This window comes from Selaginella moellendorffii, unplaced genomic scaffold (assembly GCF_000143415.4).
Source record: "Selaginella moellendorffii unplaced genomic scaffold, v1.0 SELMOscaffold_2, whole genome shotgun sequence".
NCBI classification, from domain to species: Eukaryota; Viridiplantae; Streptophyta; class Lycopodiopsida; order Selaginellales; family Selaginellaceae; genus Selaginella; species Selaginella moellendorffii.
In genome coordinates, this window is record NW_003314263.1 from 3,733,261 (window position 1) to 3,748,433 (window position 15,173).

Sequence of the window (15,173 nt, forward strand, 5' to 3'; positions counted from 1 at the left end):
CTGGATATGAGTCCTTGGGTTGGGCTTCAGCGCATGGACCATGTCAGGGAACTTCATTCCATCCCGGACGAAGAACACGGGAAAATTGTTTCCAACCATATCAAAGTTTCCCTGCATCCACAACACAACATTCTTTGAGAAAAACGAAAGAAAGCAAAACAAAAAGACTACAAACCTCTCGAGTGTAGAACTTGACCGCAAAGCCTCGAGGATCTCGAAGAGTTTCTGGGCTGCCACGCTCGTGAATGACAGTAGAGAACCGCACGATAACGGGAGTTTGCACTCCGGGAGCTCTCAGGAAATCGGCACAAGTGAGGTGGGATACGTCGTGGGTCACCTCGAAAAATCCCTTGGCACTCGCTCCTCGTGCATGCACGACACGCTCGGGAATTCTTTCACGATCAAACTGGGCCAGCTTCTCGACCAGATGATAATCCTCGAGAAGGATAGGACCTGGCAAGAAAAAAAAAACAAAAAATAAAGATACAATGAAGTAAGTATTTTGGGCTATGGATAGAAAGAAATTGTGTACCTCGAGAGCCCACGGTGAGCGACGCATTGTTGTTCCACACAGGAGCGCCAGTGTTCGTGGTGAAATGGGCCGAATTATAGGCGCTGGAAGGGCGATACTGGAGAAATCCAAGGAAATTTTGTCAAATCGTGAAGAAATCGAGCAAGAAGATCAAGAAATGGCGAGGCCTAGACCACGATTGCGAAGAAACTGCTCTAGATTGATCCGGCACCGCAATGCGCAAAGAATCAATAAGCTACTCTACGCTAGCTGCTACGGCACAAAAGGTGAGAATCAAACCTTATAGGGATCCATCGAGCGGAAGAAATCGCGCGCCAAGCTAGCACACGATTTTGGGCACGGCGCCCTCACCGCCTTGCCCTCTCGCGATATGAACCAAGGCTCGAGGGATATACCCAGGAATATTTCCAAAAAGAGTGACCGTCGATGCGCCTTAGATCCAAGGGTGGATGATTTGGAAAGATAAGCATCGTAGTAAATAGAGATTCTTGGCCGTTGGATTGCAATCGGACGGGTAGAAGTGCTCCTCAAAGGCCGTTGTGGCCACGTATGACTGGTGTACACGTGCTATGTTGTGTATGGCGAGACTGTGGCCGCCACACGAATTATTGAGATTAGAGCGAGAGAGAAATTTTTTTATTTTTCTTTCTCTTTGGGGAATGGCGCCGAAGAGTTGCTAAATCTGGCTAAATGCGAGTATTCGAAGAATAAGAATATTAAAGAATATGCTGGGGATTTAGGGCTCGACCGAAGCTATTAGCGATGGAGGCCAAGGATCCGTTCGCGATCCTCTGGGACAAGCTCCAGGCGCCCCATCCTCTCCTCCAGCGCGTTGCGGTGAGCTCAATATTCCAGCGCTTTGCAGCGGCGCCAGATGCGGCATTGATGATGTCGCAAGCGGGATCCGGCAAGGAAGCGCTGGTGCGATGTCTCGCGTCGCAGAACCCCTGCATTGTCGATCAGAGCGTCCGGGAGCTGTGTAAGATTGCGAAATCGGGTGGGATTTCGCTCGGCCAGGCGGTGATGATCTTGCAAGCGTCGCTGGATTCAGTGACGTCGTCCATCTCGCTACATGTTTTGGTTTGCGGGATTGGATTCCTTTGCCGGCTCCATGTTGCTGGCCATGACAATTCGATCACAGTTCATCCTCTTCTCAAGGTACTCAGTTTTCTTGTTTTTCCATCTCCTTCGTTGTGATAATTTATTTATCTGTTGGAAGCTAGGCTCTACAATCTCGTGAAGAAACATCCTCGTCGATCATCCAGCAAGTTCGTCTCGTTCTACTGCACGCGAGTGATCATCAACGTGCCATGCAGTTCATCCAGCCGTTTCTCACGCGTGTTTTTCTCGATCCGTCGCGAATGAGGAGCAGTTTTGCTCGAGGGCTTCACTCGAATCTCTGTGCGATTGCCATCTCCCGTCCCTGTTTGGCTCCTGGATTGATGAAGCTACTGATTCAGTATGCCCAGTCTCGTTTCCTTGAGACTCCCCAGGCAAGTATCCTTTCATTGTATTTTACAAAGTTTGTATCACTAATGTGGACGCTTCAGGATATAGAATTTCTATGCGAGGGGATTCAAGAACTCATGGATTTGCTCGAGGAAAGCTCGCATTTCTCCGAAATGGTATATGTGCGTTTCATTTCTGTGGTGACGTTACATGATGATGTTTAGGAGGATTTTACCAGTCCAATACTGGAGCTTTTGTTCGGGCTATGGCATGAGAGCAAAACACATTCCCTGCCGTCTCTGCCATTTGTCTGCCTTGTGCGAAGGATAAGTCTTCTTCCGAGCAAACCTCAGAGGCTGGATGTCTACTTGGCGTCCTTGGCTTACCTTCTGGCTATATCAGAATTAGAGCAAGAACAACTTTCGATACTTGCTCTTGCACAGACTTGGCTCGAAAAAGGTTCTCTGTTTCTATCTTTTCTAAAATAACTCTGACTGTGCGCGATACTTTCAGATTCCAACTTCACTTTACAGTCGTTGTTATTCTGGATATTTCCGACGTTGCACATATTAACCTCGCCATCTAGCCTTTTGAAACAAGCAGCTACCTCGCTGCTTAAGAAGATCGATCGTCTCTTAAGTGATGGAAGTTTGCTGAACGTAAAAGCTGGTAAGAGTGAGAGCATGCAGCTGGGAGGACTGGCCTATGAGCTGTTATGCTCCCTGTGGACAAAGGAAGCTGACGTTGAAGCGTGGTTTAAGACGCTCACGACTCATCTGAGTGATTCTGGTAAATGTGTTGTTTATAGCTTATTACTACTGACTTATTTCTTCAGATTTTCCCATGCTACTCGCCATCTTGACGACTGCCCTGACATTTCACCCTTCGTCAAAGATCTCTGGTTTTGCCATCAATATGTTGGCTTTATTAGGACAACATCACGCTGTATGGGGAATATCATTGTTTCCCGTCTTTCTGTTCTCTTTGAAGTATCACCAACGACATGACGTGAACACAAATGTGGTGGTAAGATAAACGATATCGCTTTTCAGAACTTACTGTTTACCTTTCTAGATAGCTTTTTTGAACGCTCTTCCGGATATATGTGGTCATCCAACCACCGTGCCATTGAGCATGCATTTGCTTCAGCATATGGTGGACTATAAGGAAAATTTGTGCGTAAAAATGTGTCTTCATTGCGTACGTTCTCCCTAATGCATTTCTATTTTAATACTTCTATACAAGACTACTGGCTTTATGAGTGATTTAGAATTGCCAGCATGCATTGTCATCTTTTCTTGTTTTAAAATTTTAACAAACAACTCTTTTTTTCCTTCTTTCGCAGGCGTATTCAAGCAACATCTATCCGATTGATCTATAAGATCTGGCAACATACGGATCGTGCATATTCCTTCTTACAGGTAAATTGTTCTGTAGCAAAACATCTTATGATTTAGTGTCCTTATCCGTTAGAAAACATTAGTACCGTCATGGTTTTCTCAAGCCAAAGAGGAAACAGATGTACTACTGAGCAGAGCGACATCACTGAGGGATCTGTGTGGTCATGATCCCGATGTGGGTATAGAGCTTATTTTATCAGTACAGGTAAAGAAGAGCTTGAAGTGTTCCAGTTGTTGATACCTTTCAATTAGGCTTGCGTAGAGTGCAGGTCACCTGTTGTCAAGGCGCTGGGATTGCAGAGTCTCTCGTTTCTCTGTGGCCACGATGCTATCGGTAAGCGGACAAAATCTTTTTCTGGAACTCAGTTTTTATTATTTAGATTTTTACACGGCTTGGAAGGTGATTGCGAAATTATTTTCACCTCTTCCGGTAAGCCCTTCGATTTCTGAAAGGTACGTTATTTCTTCAGAGGAACTCGAGCTAAATACTAAAGTTCAAGCTGGTAGTTTTTGCATGTTGCTTAAGCATGGAGCTCTCGATGCCAATCTGAATGCTGAAGATGCCCATGCAGTATTGAATGCGCTCTGGGAATTTTCTTCATGTGACAAGCAGCCATCTGAAGAGTGGTATCGAACGAGATCAGCAGCTGTAGAATCGCTTTGTGAATACGAGGTATGCATACACGCATTTCTAAGCAAATTGAATTGTGTGAATAAGTAGGTGGAGCTACTCAAAGAGACTATGGTAAATGAAGGGAAGCATGTGGATATACTTCTACGCGGGGCCAGTACTGCCGCTAAATACCAATGCGAGAGACTTGTTGCCAAGTTTCTTGACTACGAGCATAAGTGCGTGCTTTCATTTACAATCTTTTTCGTAACGTCTATTTGCATGTAGCACGCGGCAAAGAGCTACTACTGAGAAGGTTATCATGTCGAAGCTTGAAAAGATGCTAGAAAGCATTCCTCGTACATTTACCAGCTCGACTCGTAAGACAATGGGTTGCTCTTGCGTTGTATTAAATTTTTCTTGTATGCTGCAGAAAACGACTATCCAGGCTCGCTCTTATTTTTTTGGAATGCAAGCCGAGGGAGTTTAGCAACGGCGAAGAAATCGGTAAGTATATAGCTGCTTTTTATATTTATTTGGAGAGCTTACAACAATCATCTGCATCTGCAGGCTTTGAGGGTCGAAGAGGAAGGCCTCAAGAGCGTATTCTTCGAAGTCGCAAAAACCTTAAATGTTTCCGGAGATTTGATCATGGTGTTAATTTCGCTGTTCTCTTGGTCCTGCTTCATGCATCAGTGGCTAAAACTCGGCTGTCAACTCCATGGAAACGCTGAAGTAGCGTGTGAACATATAGTCAAGGTAAAATAGTTTTGGCGTGCGAATTTCTGTTGTGTTTACTTATTTTGCAGCAGGCCTGTATTGATGCTTCTGAGGAAGGGATCCCACGAGTTTCTGAAAACTCAACTCTTGCTTTGGCAGCATTTTCCCGGGTACGTATGAGTGGCCATAGCCTATCTAACTTGAGGTTATGCAGTCGTTACGCCAACCTAGTTTGGCATCAAGTTCTGTTGCAAGATATCTTGAGTCAAGAATATCTTCTTTGGAGCATCAATCTGCGCAATGCTCGGCAGCCGTGTCCCTCGGAGTGCTAACAACTTCCTTGCATCCCACAGACTGGGATGTTAAAGCTAATGCAGTGCGCTTGCTGATACAGGTGAGCTACATGATTTTGGATTTCATTTCTAACTTAACTATTTATTCAGTCTGCAACCGAGGCCGACAACGCATTTGTCGTCGGGTCAGCTGCTACGGGGCTCGGGATCGCTTGCCAAAGCCTGTTCTTGTCAGAATTTTCCAGCATGGGCAGCTCGAAAGAATGCGCGTTGCTGTCCGACATTGTACACTGTGTTTTGAAGCTGCTTGCTCTCCGCTGTCCCCAGATTTTCTCGACAATGTTGGCACTATCTCAAGACAGCTTTTTTACAACAGAGGTGTTCACTCAGGAAACGAACGTGAAAGATTCAAGGAATGAGGAGGATGACCTTTGGGCTATAGTGGGTCTGGTATGGGCCTTGGGAAAGTCGGTGACGCCCCTCGGCAAAGCAGGAAAGACAACGCTGGTAAAACGTATCACTCAAGCAGTGTTCTCTTGGATACCAGACTCTATTGACGAAGTCGGAACGATGTGTCTTGCAACAGGCGCTTCTTTGGTGCTCCCGACGTGCGTGGAAGCATCAGACAGGCTTGAGCTACTAGAGTTGGCGGAGATAGAGTCACTATTGAGCCGACTCGGTAGTTTCGTGCGGCAGATCGTCGACTTGCCTCAGTCAAAGCGGAGCTCACAGCCTTGGCTTGCGCATGTTTTCAAGGCTAGCTGCATCGGTTATGGAGGCCTTGTGGCAAAGGTTCTTCAGACAGGAGCACATCCGCTGGCTCAGGAAACAGTGAGAGACTTGCTGGAAACTCTTCACAGAGGCTACACGCAGGTGGAAGATGCGCATTACTGTCTCGGAGCAATGCTCGGGCTGGCAAACGCTCTTGGAGCTGGTGTTGCCTCAGAGTTCGAACCTCAAGGAGCCGAGCAACACGTAGTCTCTTCTTTACAAGCTGGAAACAAGGTGACAACTCCTCTTATGTTCAGCAGTGCTCACGGGGGGACGCTGAGAACAATGTTACAACAAATAGTTCGCATCTCTCATTCAAGCGAAGGTGGCCGGTTGAGAGGCTACGCAAGGTGGTGCCTTGCTATTATGCACACTGCATGGCTACGTGTGAGCCAAGGGCGGGTGTCAGCAGAAGGTAGTGAGCGGCCCACTAGAGCAACAGTTCGTTGGAGCTATCAGCCGGTTAGCTTGTCAAGTCTTCCAGCGCACAGCACCTTGCGTTTGCTGAGCGAGTGGCTGTCCAGCATTGGATTGACGAAGGTAAAGAATGTGACTTTAGCTGCTATGATGCTTATCTTCGTATGTTTTCTTTGGTTCAGGTCGGTATTCCATGTGATGAGGTCATCAGTGTGATGCGATGCTTAGAAGAGGCTCCGAGACTCCCTATGCTCGACTGGGGAGGTCTGATACGTCGAATCATGCAGCACAAGGAGTGGTTTCTGCAGCCATCGTCAGGTCCCGATCATGGAGACGTTAGAAACCGGTGCTTGATCTTCTCTTTTCGTCATGCCGACAAAGTTCCTCCTCTAGCAAGTGTTCTGGACGAGGTATGTGAAGGCTCGAAGCTGGTCACTATCGAAACAAGTTTGCGGACAGTCGTGCTGAGCCGTCTCGGTGACCTCCACAAAATCTTCTCGCTAGCCCGCATGGAGAAACTTCTAGTCGACGTTATACAAGTACTTGGCAAACTCCAGACCGACGCTCGCGAATGCAGAGTCGAATGCTGGAAGGGACTTGCTAAGTTCTGGGCCACAGATACAAGAGATCTTCTCGTACACATCGAGAGCTGCATGAGACAGCTAATATCCATGTCTCCAGCACGTTTTATCGATCACAACGACACGGAAGAGACCGAAAGAGATACAATGGAGTGGTCAGTAGCTCTGGAATGCCTGAAACACGCAAGGACGAGCTGGTTGCTAGACGTTTTCAAGGTAAGCTACATACGCTTACAGAAGTACATAATAGAAGGTTTGGCTTGCAGATCCAGGACGAAAGCTTTGGAAAGGTTGCGTTTGCAAGGTCTCGGCTGGCCGCTATGAAAGTTCTCCCACTGTCGTCACTGAAAGTCGTGCGTTCTCGACTGCTAGACAGGCAGATAACAGGTTCCTCCTCACTGGCATTTTTCCAGTCCTTTCTCTTCAGCTCGTTTCTTTTGCAGGACACTGGATGCTGATGACCGAATGTGCATTGGCTCTAAAGGACGCCCAGTTTGAAGATAAGCATGAGTGGTTACTGGATACAATCGACACAGCTTACGTATCAAAGTTTCCCTCAACGGTAAGGCATTCTCTACATGGGCAAGAACTCACTCGGGATCTGTTTGTGAAGGCCATTTCGTTCATGGCATTGCTTACGAGCATATGGAGCCCCGACTCGTACCTCTTCACTCTGAGCGAGCCACAGATAGTCCGTCAGCTTCCTCATAGCTTGCAGAAGCTTTTGGCAGAGAAGAAATGGAATCAAAGCGCGCGAGTTGTGGCAAGTAGACTCTTCTCTGTGATGGAACGAGTAGCCAAGCTGGGTGGAAGCATGGAAGAAGGAAATGTGGGAGAGGAGCTAATTGGAGCAGTGGAAAGTGCAGCCATCTCAATTAGGGAGCATGCCACTCCTGACTTGCTTGCAAAAGTGAGAATGTCAACTAACTAGATTTTGTTAATAAAAAATGTTTATTTCTTTAAAAGTTTCCTTTAAAAATTATTTGGTAAATTAAAAATATCAAACCATTTTACTATTAATATAGCAAAAGAATCTTTAGTATCATCTTTCATTTGAAAGTTCAAATTTATGCCCGCCTATGCTTTCCTCCGTCATGGACTAAAGGGTGTCATCAAGAAGTCAGGTGATCAACAGCAGAATCACACTGGACTCCTCCCGTTACTGTTATTTCAGGAATTGAACAAGGTACATTGGATGCTAACATTTTGTTTTTGGTAATAATATCAGCGTGCGGACAATAATCTGCCAATGGCAGACCAATGCCCGGACATCCCTGATCTCAGCGTCAGGAAATCATCCTGCTGCGGAGATTCCACCATAGAGGTAGCGCTCGCAGTGAACAAAGTACGGCCTTCTAGTCATGTGAAACTTCGTTGTTATGTATAAGGATCATCTATTAGGTATTTACAGAGCTGCATTATGATACTAGTACTTTGAAATATATAGAGAAATATTGTGTGTTTTGAGAAACTGAAATGCAAACAACTTGTGCTCAGTGCGAGAGCCAGATTTCCTAACAAGCAGCAGATCCAAAAGGTCAGGTTTCATTTAGAGGTTTTCACTTGAGCAACTAATTATAATATTCGGGTATGAAAGGACCAGCACGACAAACTTAACTTCTGGTGCCGCTGCGATGGCACGACCGGCATCGGTGAAGACCTTCTAGCAGCCGAGCGATCCGGACGGGAAGATTGGCAAGGACACATTCACCATGGATTATAGGTACCCTCTCTCGGTGTTTCTGCCAAGCCTCCTCTCTTTTCATGAGCTTCTGCTTTTCTCAACATAGGATTGACCATCTTGCACGGATTTGAGTTGTGGTCTGATACCAACGTGCAAACTTAACCACAGCCTGCGAAAGAACAGCACGCAAGTGCTGTGTGAATTTGCAAAGTAACCAAGTAGACAGTCAAATCGTGAGTTGTTAAAATCAGAGCTTGTGACAGGAAGATGTAGACTCATATATGAAGGCACAACTATCATCTCCAAAGTAGCAACTAACCTCCTATTCTACAAGGAAACATAAATTCCACAGGCAAGAAAACTTGTGTGTTCACCAGGTAGCTGGCGGCCAAGTGTCTAGCTCATTTTGGCCTTTTTTGCTGCATCATCCCTTGAGCTTTCCTCCCCAGTTAAGACCATTCGTTTCTTCACATAGTTCATATACCCTCGTTTATGATCCACCATTTCAAAAGCTCCCCAACCATCCTGCAAAATCAATATGTTAAACTATACCAGCTTTGATCGATTCATTTACCGTGTAGATCCCTCTCGACTCATCCTTATGAAGGAACCGCGGTACCACAGCTCGACACTCTTCCCCTGCATACTCAGAAATGCCTCTGTCCTCATAATTAAAATCAAAGTGCTCTTGTATCATCTGGAGGCCAGGAAAACCATTATGTAACCCATAGCGTATCTTGTCTGAAGTCTCTGACCCGAATTCGGCAAGGCCACACAGCTTAACTTGAAGGCCTGCATCCTTCATTGCATGGTAAACGCTGGAATCTGAACCTTTTAGCAACGGAACAACATCATCGTAGGTCACATCCTCATACTCATCTTTCAGAACATGCTGGTGTGTGCATAGATAGTCATGGACACATGCATATACCAATTTCTCCTTGTCCTTCAAATTAGCAGCAGCCTCTTGGATCGATTTCAAGATACCCTGTGGGAAAGAGTCCACCTCTGCCTCCCAAGTTGCCTTGTAGAGCTTGTAGATGAGTGAAACTCTATAACCTGACTTCACCTCTCTCACCTCAACAGAGGCGGCATCGGTTGTAAAACCCACCCACCTGAACGTCGTACTTTCATTTGTGGCCGCCGACACATGCTTCTTCCCTTGACAAGAGGTGATCACAACTTCACCTCCAGTGTATGTCCCAGGAAGTATCACCTCCAATTTCCCGACTTGTTGATTTGAACTTTCCTCATCTGGCTCCAAATCGAAGCTTTCCTTTTCTTCTTCTTCGTCCTGCTCTGCTTCGTTGCTGGTTTGGCCGGCTTTATAATTCTCCCTTGTGAAGTCACCCGCCCCGTAAATCCTAACTTGTTCCAGCTTTGCCTGCAGCACTGAGTCCGGTTTCAGGATATGCCCTGCCTTCTGTACGATCCCAAAATTCTCAAGCTGGAAATTGGTGAGAACGTCTTCAGGGCTTAAGCACCAGGCTCTCCCGCCATCTAACAGACCTCATGTTGTTACTAGCTCAATAGTACCAATCAAATACTGAAAAGAAGTACCTTTGAACTCAACTTTGGGGTAGGGCAAATCGGAAGAAATTGGCAGCTCAAGCACTTGTCCCTAACATCAGAGATAAATCCCGTAAACATAGGACATAATCGAATGAGGATACCTTGTAGACCAGTTTAACCGGATCAGCAGACACATTCTGCGCCTTACCTCCACACGAGAAAGGTACCAGCTTCATCCTCTTTGTTTGAACCCTAACCTCAGCACGTTTATATACACGTAACACGTGGCGTGCTCCACACGACGGCTTCGAGAAAATATACCCTATTCCCATGGTACCATGTCGGTCGGTGAAAAGAGATTTTTGTGCGCCTACCTGGCAACATCATTGCCGCCGGCTCTGCCGATCTGACGGCTGTGATGTGAACCCCGGTTAAGCTGCTAACCTCTCGCGGCAAAGTAAAATGACATAGGCCTTACCTAACCCTAAAGTGTCTACACTTACTGATGATGTTCTAGCATCCGATGGAGAAGCATAGACTTTCTTTTTCCTCCTCATACATATGCTGGCAATCAGCAGACGTCCATGAAATTGTTCGAAACTCTCGCCAAATCCATTTCGATAGGCTGCAGCAATACGCTCCTTCCTGTTCTTCCTCTGATAGTTTGGCTTGTGCTATACAGCCTTGGAAACAGTTGTAAGTATTAACTTCAGAGTCTACCGATGTCACAAACGTTTGGAATTGGAAGGTTATAGCTGTCAGGAAACAGCAAATGGAGCCATTCTGTTGCTTTGGCTGATTGATTTCCAGCTTCCACTTCCATATCCGGGACTCCGATTGAAAGTTCAGGTAGAAGTCCCTTAGTCTCAGCACTGAGAAAATAAAAGTTGTTTTGGAGACCATAAACTGTTATCTGCACAACATTCTCGCCATCCTGCCAGTAATAAGGCAGCTCTTCCTTCTTCAAAACTTAGGCTGTTCATGGTTTTCGGACATTGGTGAGAATCGTCACTACTTTGTTTAGGATGCCTGTGACTTTAATAAGCTTCGGCCTTAACGCGGCTTAACGCGGTGGTAGAAGCTTTCTTGAGCCACCCACCCTGTTTACTGTTCTTGACCGAAAACTAGCACTATAGTCATGCCCTGGGAAGTCCAGACCGAAATAGCAATTTCGTAACCGGTGTTGTCAACTTTGTACATTATAGCGCAGCCTCTCATGAATGCGGGTGCCAAAATTTGGGGTGTCAACTCTCTCTGCTTCACCAGCATAAAGCTGTGCTAGCGGATTCAAGCCTTGTCAACCGGTGGCTCCCTGGAAAGATGCGTCAAGAGTGTACAAAAAGGAAAAGGGGGAAAAGTCCCCATTTCTACCCTAGTTCCCCCTTATATACTGCGTTGGGAGCACAGCATTTCTGGGAAACGTGATTCACAGGAATGTCCACTGTGATTGAGATAAGTTTCTTTCCTTTAAGCATGGTTATTCATTCAGTGTCCTGACACAGAGTTTCTTTGATCAAATCGCTACGCATTCTTCAATTGCATTATGGTGTTTTCAGCATGACATACCGAATTGAAACCAGAAGGAACTGACTTGGAGAAAATACCTCTCACACACTCCACACGTCTGGATCGTTGTCGAGGCGGCTACTCCATAAGGAACAACGCAGCTGGAGAGAGATCCGTAGTCCGAGGAACAAGGTCCATGTTCACCACCTGGTATATGGGTCTTTGCAACATTGATCCCAAGATGCTGGCCTTCCGAGAAGAATCATCCCATCTGCCTTGGTTGCATGTTGCTCACTATCTCCACACTAGTATCTATAAGAGACTGCGACCCATCAAAAACAAAAAGCACCTACAGTTCCCCCTCTTCCGGCAGTACATGTTTTAAGTAGACTCCCACTTCTGGTTCCAGCAGCTTCTCGTTCCTTGAATCCAGTCGCTAATATCACCTACAGTTGTGCTTTTGATCATTTCAAGCCATTTCTTGTGCACGGCCTCCGCAACACTGGATGAATCCCTCTGTCTACGCATTGAATTTGCTCTACTTTTGAACTGTGTCAAAGAAAGTCAATAAAAAGTCAACATAGTCAATGGAACAAGAATGTAATCTCTTCACTGAAACAAAGTGTGAGACACAAAAGAGAGGTCTCATTGTGAAGAAAGATGGCCATGCCAAGAAGCTTTGGATGGGAATTGGGGCATTTTATTTCAAGAAGAAAGAGAGGAGAAGGAGAGGAGATCTAGTGTCTGCTGGGCTGCTGGATCGCACTCCACTGGCTGTAGAAATCCAGCGCCTCCGCCGTGACAAAAGCCACGGCGCCCACAAACGGCACCAGATGCATGACTGTGCGTATGTTGCTCGTCTCCATAAACGTCACCAGATTAAACTCCCCAGACTTACTCTTGCTCAGCTTCACCTCCTCCGTCACCGTCGCCATGCCCCGCGCCAAAATCCTTCTCGCGGCCGCTGATCCAGCGCCCGGCGCCATCGCTCGCGCGCAAGAACCCTAAAAGTCGAGCCCAAGAGGCCCTAAAACTCGACCCCAAGAACCCTAAAAGACCAAAACTTAATTTTCTTTTGCCCATTTTGGAGCTACCTAGGGTTTATCGGACACTGTTTGATCGGATGAACCAGCGACGCTTGCTCGCTGCGCGCCGATGATCCCAATCCGGCCGCTCTACAGCGCAGCGAATCTAGCAGCCGGCGGATGCGAATCGATCCATCGCAGGGTCACATTTCTTCTCCAAGGTAAATCTCTCGATTCTCCTCTTGCCGCATTGCTCCAATCCGTGGCCTGGGGTCACAAAATTCCTCTTCTTTTCCTCTCCGCGCTGATTCCTCGTCTCCGCTAGCCCCGATTTGCAGGCGCCGGGATGTATTTTCCAAGATCCAGGCCCAATCTCATCGAGAGGAAGACCAACACCTACACCGAATCCACTGGTAGCACCGCCGCGGAGGATCTCCCATCGCCGGATGCCAATGCCTTCATCGACACCAGTGGATTGAGCTCGGTGGAGAGCAAGGCCGCGTTCTTCGACGTAGATGGCACGGTTTGCAAGACGAATGTGGTGTTGGCGTATTTTAGCGCCCGTGTGGAGGAGCTGGCCGTGTGGGTGAGGCTTGTTTGGGTGCCTTACTTCATTCTTACCTGCGTTCTCTACCTCATCGTCGACTGGTTCCACAGGCCCACGTTTAACCGGATCTTCTACATGAGTTACAGGGGCAGGACTGTGGAATCCAAGGCCGCGCTCGCCAAGATCATCTACACCAAGTACTACAAGCCCAGGTAAGAGTGGAAAGTTCTTTGGTTTGATCACGGAAGTTGGAAGTTCACGAGAAGTTTGTTTCCTTTGGTTTGCAGGATTTTCAAGGACGCGGCCGCGATCATCAAGAGGTTGAAGGCCGAGGGATTTAAGATCGTTCTCGTGACTGGCTCGTTGGATTTTTTGGTGGCTCCTCTAGCGGAAGATCTCGACGCAGGTATGGATGGTTTGAGTTGCTTGGCTCCCTCTAATCACAGACCTTTGTTCTTTCTTTTCTTCCAGACCATGTTTACGCAGCGGAGATAATCGAAGAGAATGGCAGGTTGGTCACTTCTTTTTTTTTCCTGCGATCAAGCAAAGCCTCTAAGATTGTGATTGACAGGCTGACCGGGAAGCTAAAGGGAATGTACGCAAGCAATGACGAGAAAGCTCTCAGGGTCCAAGACTTCGCGCGGGAGCACGGGATGTCACTGAGCAATTGCCTCGGCTTTGGCGACAGCATAGCCGATCTCCCCATGCTAGAAATCGTGAGATGAAAAAACACACACTCTCGCTTCCTACTTACGCACCGCTTTTTCTCGCAGGTCGGAAGAGCTTACGTCGTCAATCCCGACGCTCGTCTCAGAGCGATCGCGCTGAGACGAGGCTGGCCCGTGATGCAGTGGATGTTGGCTCCAGCAAAGTTGTAGCAGAGGAAACAAAAGGCGCCTAGAAACACCGTTATTTCATGACAAAAGTGAGAGACAACAGAGTTTCTCAAAGACAAGAATAAAGTTCCTGGAAGGTCCAAAAAGATATCCTCCCTCGCGAAGAGAAAAAGGAGACAGGTACCTCACACACACCAGCGTACGCAAGAGTTTTATGACAGTGTTCCTAGAAAAAGAGACGGCCAGGTCCTTTCCTTCCTCAGAGCTGCTGCTTCCTTGTTTCATTTTTTTGGGTGTTTTTTTCAGCACAATCTGTAAGACAACTCTAGTCAGTGACAATGAGCAAAGAAAGACATTTGGAAGAGAAGCATTCAGGATATAGAACCGGAAAGAAAGGAGTGACTTCGAGAAATCGAGCTAGAAAAGTCGAGCTTTAAAAAAGATGGCGATTGAGAAGAAAAAGGCGAACAGTCGTGAAGAGAAAACTCCACAAGATGAAGATGGCGATGGAGATAAAGAAAACAAAAGAACTATCAACTAGGAAACTGGAGCTCTATTGACGAAGATGGCGATTGAGTAGACGAATGAGAAGCAAAGAAAGCAAAGAACCAAGGGCTGGAGGAACTCGTGAAGAGGGAACTCTGCCAAGAGAAGAGAAAAGAACTCACCAGGGCGAACTGGATGAATCGAGGAGGAGCTAGAAGATCAATGGCCGCCTTTGCTGCCACCGCCACCGCCCTCCCGGAGCTTGCGAAGGCGCTCCTCCTCTTCATGCTGGTAGTGGCGAATCTCAGTGGGATAGGCAACAATGTAGGCAAAGATGGTGCCGCCGATGAGGAAGTGATAGACGGGCGTGAAGCTGCTCGTCTGGATGTACTTGTCGTAGTACTCGTCCATGAGCGTGCGCGACGCCTTTTTGATGTTGGCGGGCGTCACATTCTCCTTGACATAGCCGGGCACGTCCTTTACCTTCATCGAGGACATCTGGCGCAGCCATTGCCGCGCCGCCATGCCGCCACGCGCGAGGACGCTGCTGCTGCTGCTCAGGCGGCGAGCGAGCGAGGAGGAGGCCGCCGTCGTCGCCGTCGTGGCGGATTGGATGGCTTCTTGGAGCTTGAGGATTCCTGCCTGGGAGAGATCGATCGATCGAAGCCCCGCGACCTATAATCCCTATCCCCTGGAGCCCTAATGGTATTTGCATAGGATATTCGTTCCTGGTATATGCTGGGCTCGATTCCCCTCGAAAATTAATTTTAAAAAGGCCAAAAGGTTCAAAAGTACCGTGTTTTA

General features: G+C 47.2%; 4 protein-coding genes and 1 long non-coding RNA gene across 5 annotated transcripts in view; 2 read left to right on the plus strand and 3 right to left on the minus strand.

Annotated features, from left to right (window-relative positions):
• LOC9643296 (catalase-3) overlaps positions 1-956 on the minus strand; it is a 2,338-nt gene extending 1,382 nt beyond the window's left edge. The window contains exons 1-4 of the mRNA XM_024688180.1: positions 812-956; positions 533-629; positions 176-453; positions 1-111 (exon numbers count right to left, since the gene is read on the minus strand). Coding sequence (XP_024543948.1) covers positions 1-111; positions 176-453; positions 533-629; positions 812-826 — 501 coding nt within the window. The 5' untranslated portion in view covers positions 827-956. The remainder of the gene's footprint in view (positions 112-175; positions 454-532; positions 630-811) is intronic.
• Positions 957-1,280: 324 nt separating this feature from the next.
• Positions 1,281-7,738, plus strand: LOC9643297 (protein RST1). Its single transcript, XM_024662313.1, has 23 exons — positions 1,281-1,690; positions 1,756-2,025; positions 2,083-2,157; positions 2,206-2,440; positions 2,495-2,770; positions 2,817-3,007; positions 3,056-3,156; positions 3,327-3,402; positions 3,455-3,586; positions 3,634-3,715; positions 3,762-3,834; positions 3,889-4,054; positions 4,103-4,230; positions 4,280-4,371; positions 4,425-4,498; positions 4,562-4,750; positions 4,804-4,881; positions 4,926-5,105; positions 5,155-6,315; positions 6,375-6,989; positions 7,040-7,160; positions 7,217-7,335; positions 7,387-7,738. The coding sequence occupies exons 1-23, from the start codon at positions 1,295-1,297 to the stop codon at positions 7,702-7,704; spliced, it is 5,148 nt and encodes a 1,715-aa protein (XP_024518081.1). The 5' UTR covers positions 1,281-1,294; the 3' UTR covers positions 7,705-7,738.
• A 1,115-nt stretch (positions 7,739-8,853) lies between these two features.
• Positions 8,854-10,301, minus strand: LOC9661583. The gene is made up of 4 exons (XM_002963041.2): positions 10,131-10,301; positions 10,018-10,078; positions 9,032-9,957; positions 8,854-8,982 (listed from the first exon to the last, which is right to left on the minus strand). The coding sequence occupies exons 1-4, from the start codon at positions 10,299-10,301 to the stop codon at positions 8,854-8,856; spliced, it is 1,287 nt and encodes a 428-aa protein (XP_002963087.2).
• Positions 10,302-12,549: 2,248 nt separating this feature from the next.
• On the plus strand, positions 12,550-14,029 carry LOC9643298 (uncharacterized protein MT3761). Its single transcript, XM_002962641.2, has 6 exons — positions 12,550-12,721; positions 12,826-13,259; positions 13,335-13,453; positions 13,519-13,558; positions 13,619-13,763; positions 13,821-14,029. The coding sequence occupies exons 2-6, from the start codon at positions 12,847-12,849 to the stop codon at positions 13,923-13,925; spliced, it is 822 nt and encodes a 273-aa protein (XP_002962687.1). The 5' UTR covers positions 12,550-12,721; positions 12,826-12,846; the 3' UTR covers positions 13,926-14,029.
• Positions 13,940-15,077, minus strand: LOC9661584. Its single transcript, XR_002990884.1, has 2 exons — positions 14,552-15,077; positions 13,940-14,195 (listed from the first exon to the last, which is right to left on the minus strand). It is a non-coding gene; the product is annotated as an uncharacterized LOC9661584 (long non-coding RNA).
• Positions 15,078-15,173: the final 96 nt, after the last annotated feature.

What these genes read in the sequence shown, in the direction of transcription:
- LOC9661583 (XM_002963041.2), bottom strand. Translation starts at nt 10,301, where the DNA reads ATGGGAATAGGGTATATTTTCTCGAAGCCGTCGTGTGGAGCACGCCAC. An exon ending in CGGTTAAACTGGTCTACAAG is followed by an intron (nt 10,079 to 10,130) that starts GTATCCTCATTC and finishes CTCTGATGTTAG; the next exon opens with GGACAAGTGCTTGAGCTGCC. An exon ending in AGTCGAGAGGGATCTACACG is followed by an intron (nt 8,983 to 9,031) that starts GTAAATGAATCG and finishes TTGATTTTGCAG; the next exon opens with GATGGTTGGGGAGCTTTTGA.
- LOC9643297 (XM_024662313.1), top strand. Translation starts at nt 1,295, where the DNA reads ATGGAGGCCAAGGATCCGTTCGCGATCCTCTGGGACAAGCTCCAGGCG. An exon ending in AGCCCTTCGATTTCTGAAAG is followed by an intron (nt 3,835 to 3,888) that starts GTACGTTATTTC and finishes TCAAGCTGGTAG; the next exon opens with TTTTTGCATGTTGCTTAAGC. An exon ending in GGTTGCTAGACGTTTTCAAG is followed by an intron (nt 6,990 to 7,039) that starts GTAAGCTACATA and finishes TTTGGCTTGCAG; the next exon opens with ATCCAGGACGAAAGCTTTGG.
- LOC9643298 (XM_002962641.2), top strand. Translation starts at nt 12,847, where the DNA reads ATGTATTTTCCAAGATCCAGGCCCAATCTCATCGAGAGGAAGACCAAC. An exon ending in AGCGGAAGATCTCGACGCAG is followed by an intron (nt 13,454 to 13,518) that starts GTATGGATGGTT and finishes CTTTTCTTCCAG; the next exon opens with ACCATGTTTACGCAGCGGAG. An exon ending in ATCTCCCCATGCTAGAAATC is followed by an intron (nt 13,764 to 13,820) that starts GTGAGATGAAAA and finishes TTTTTCTCGCAG; the next exon opens with GTCGGAAGAGCTTACGTCGT.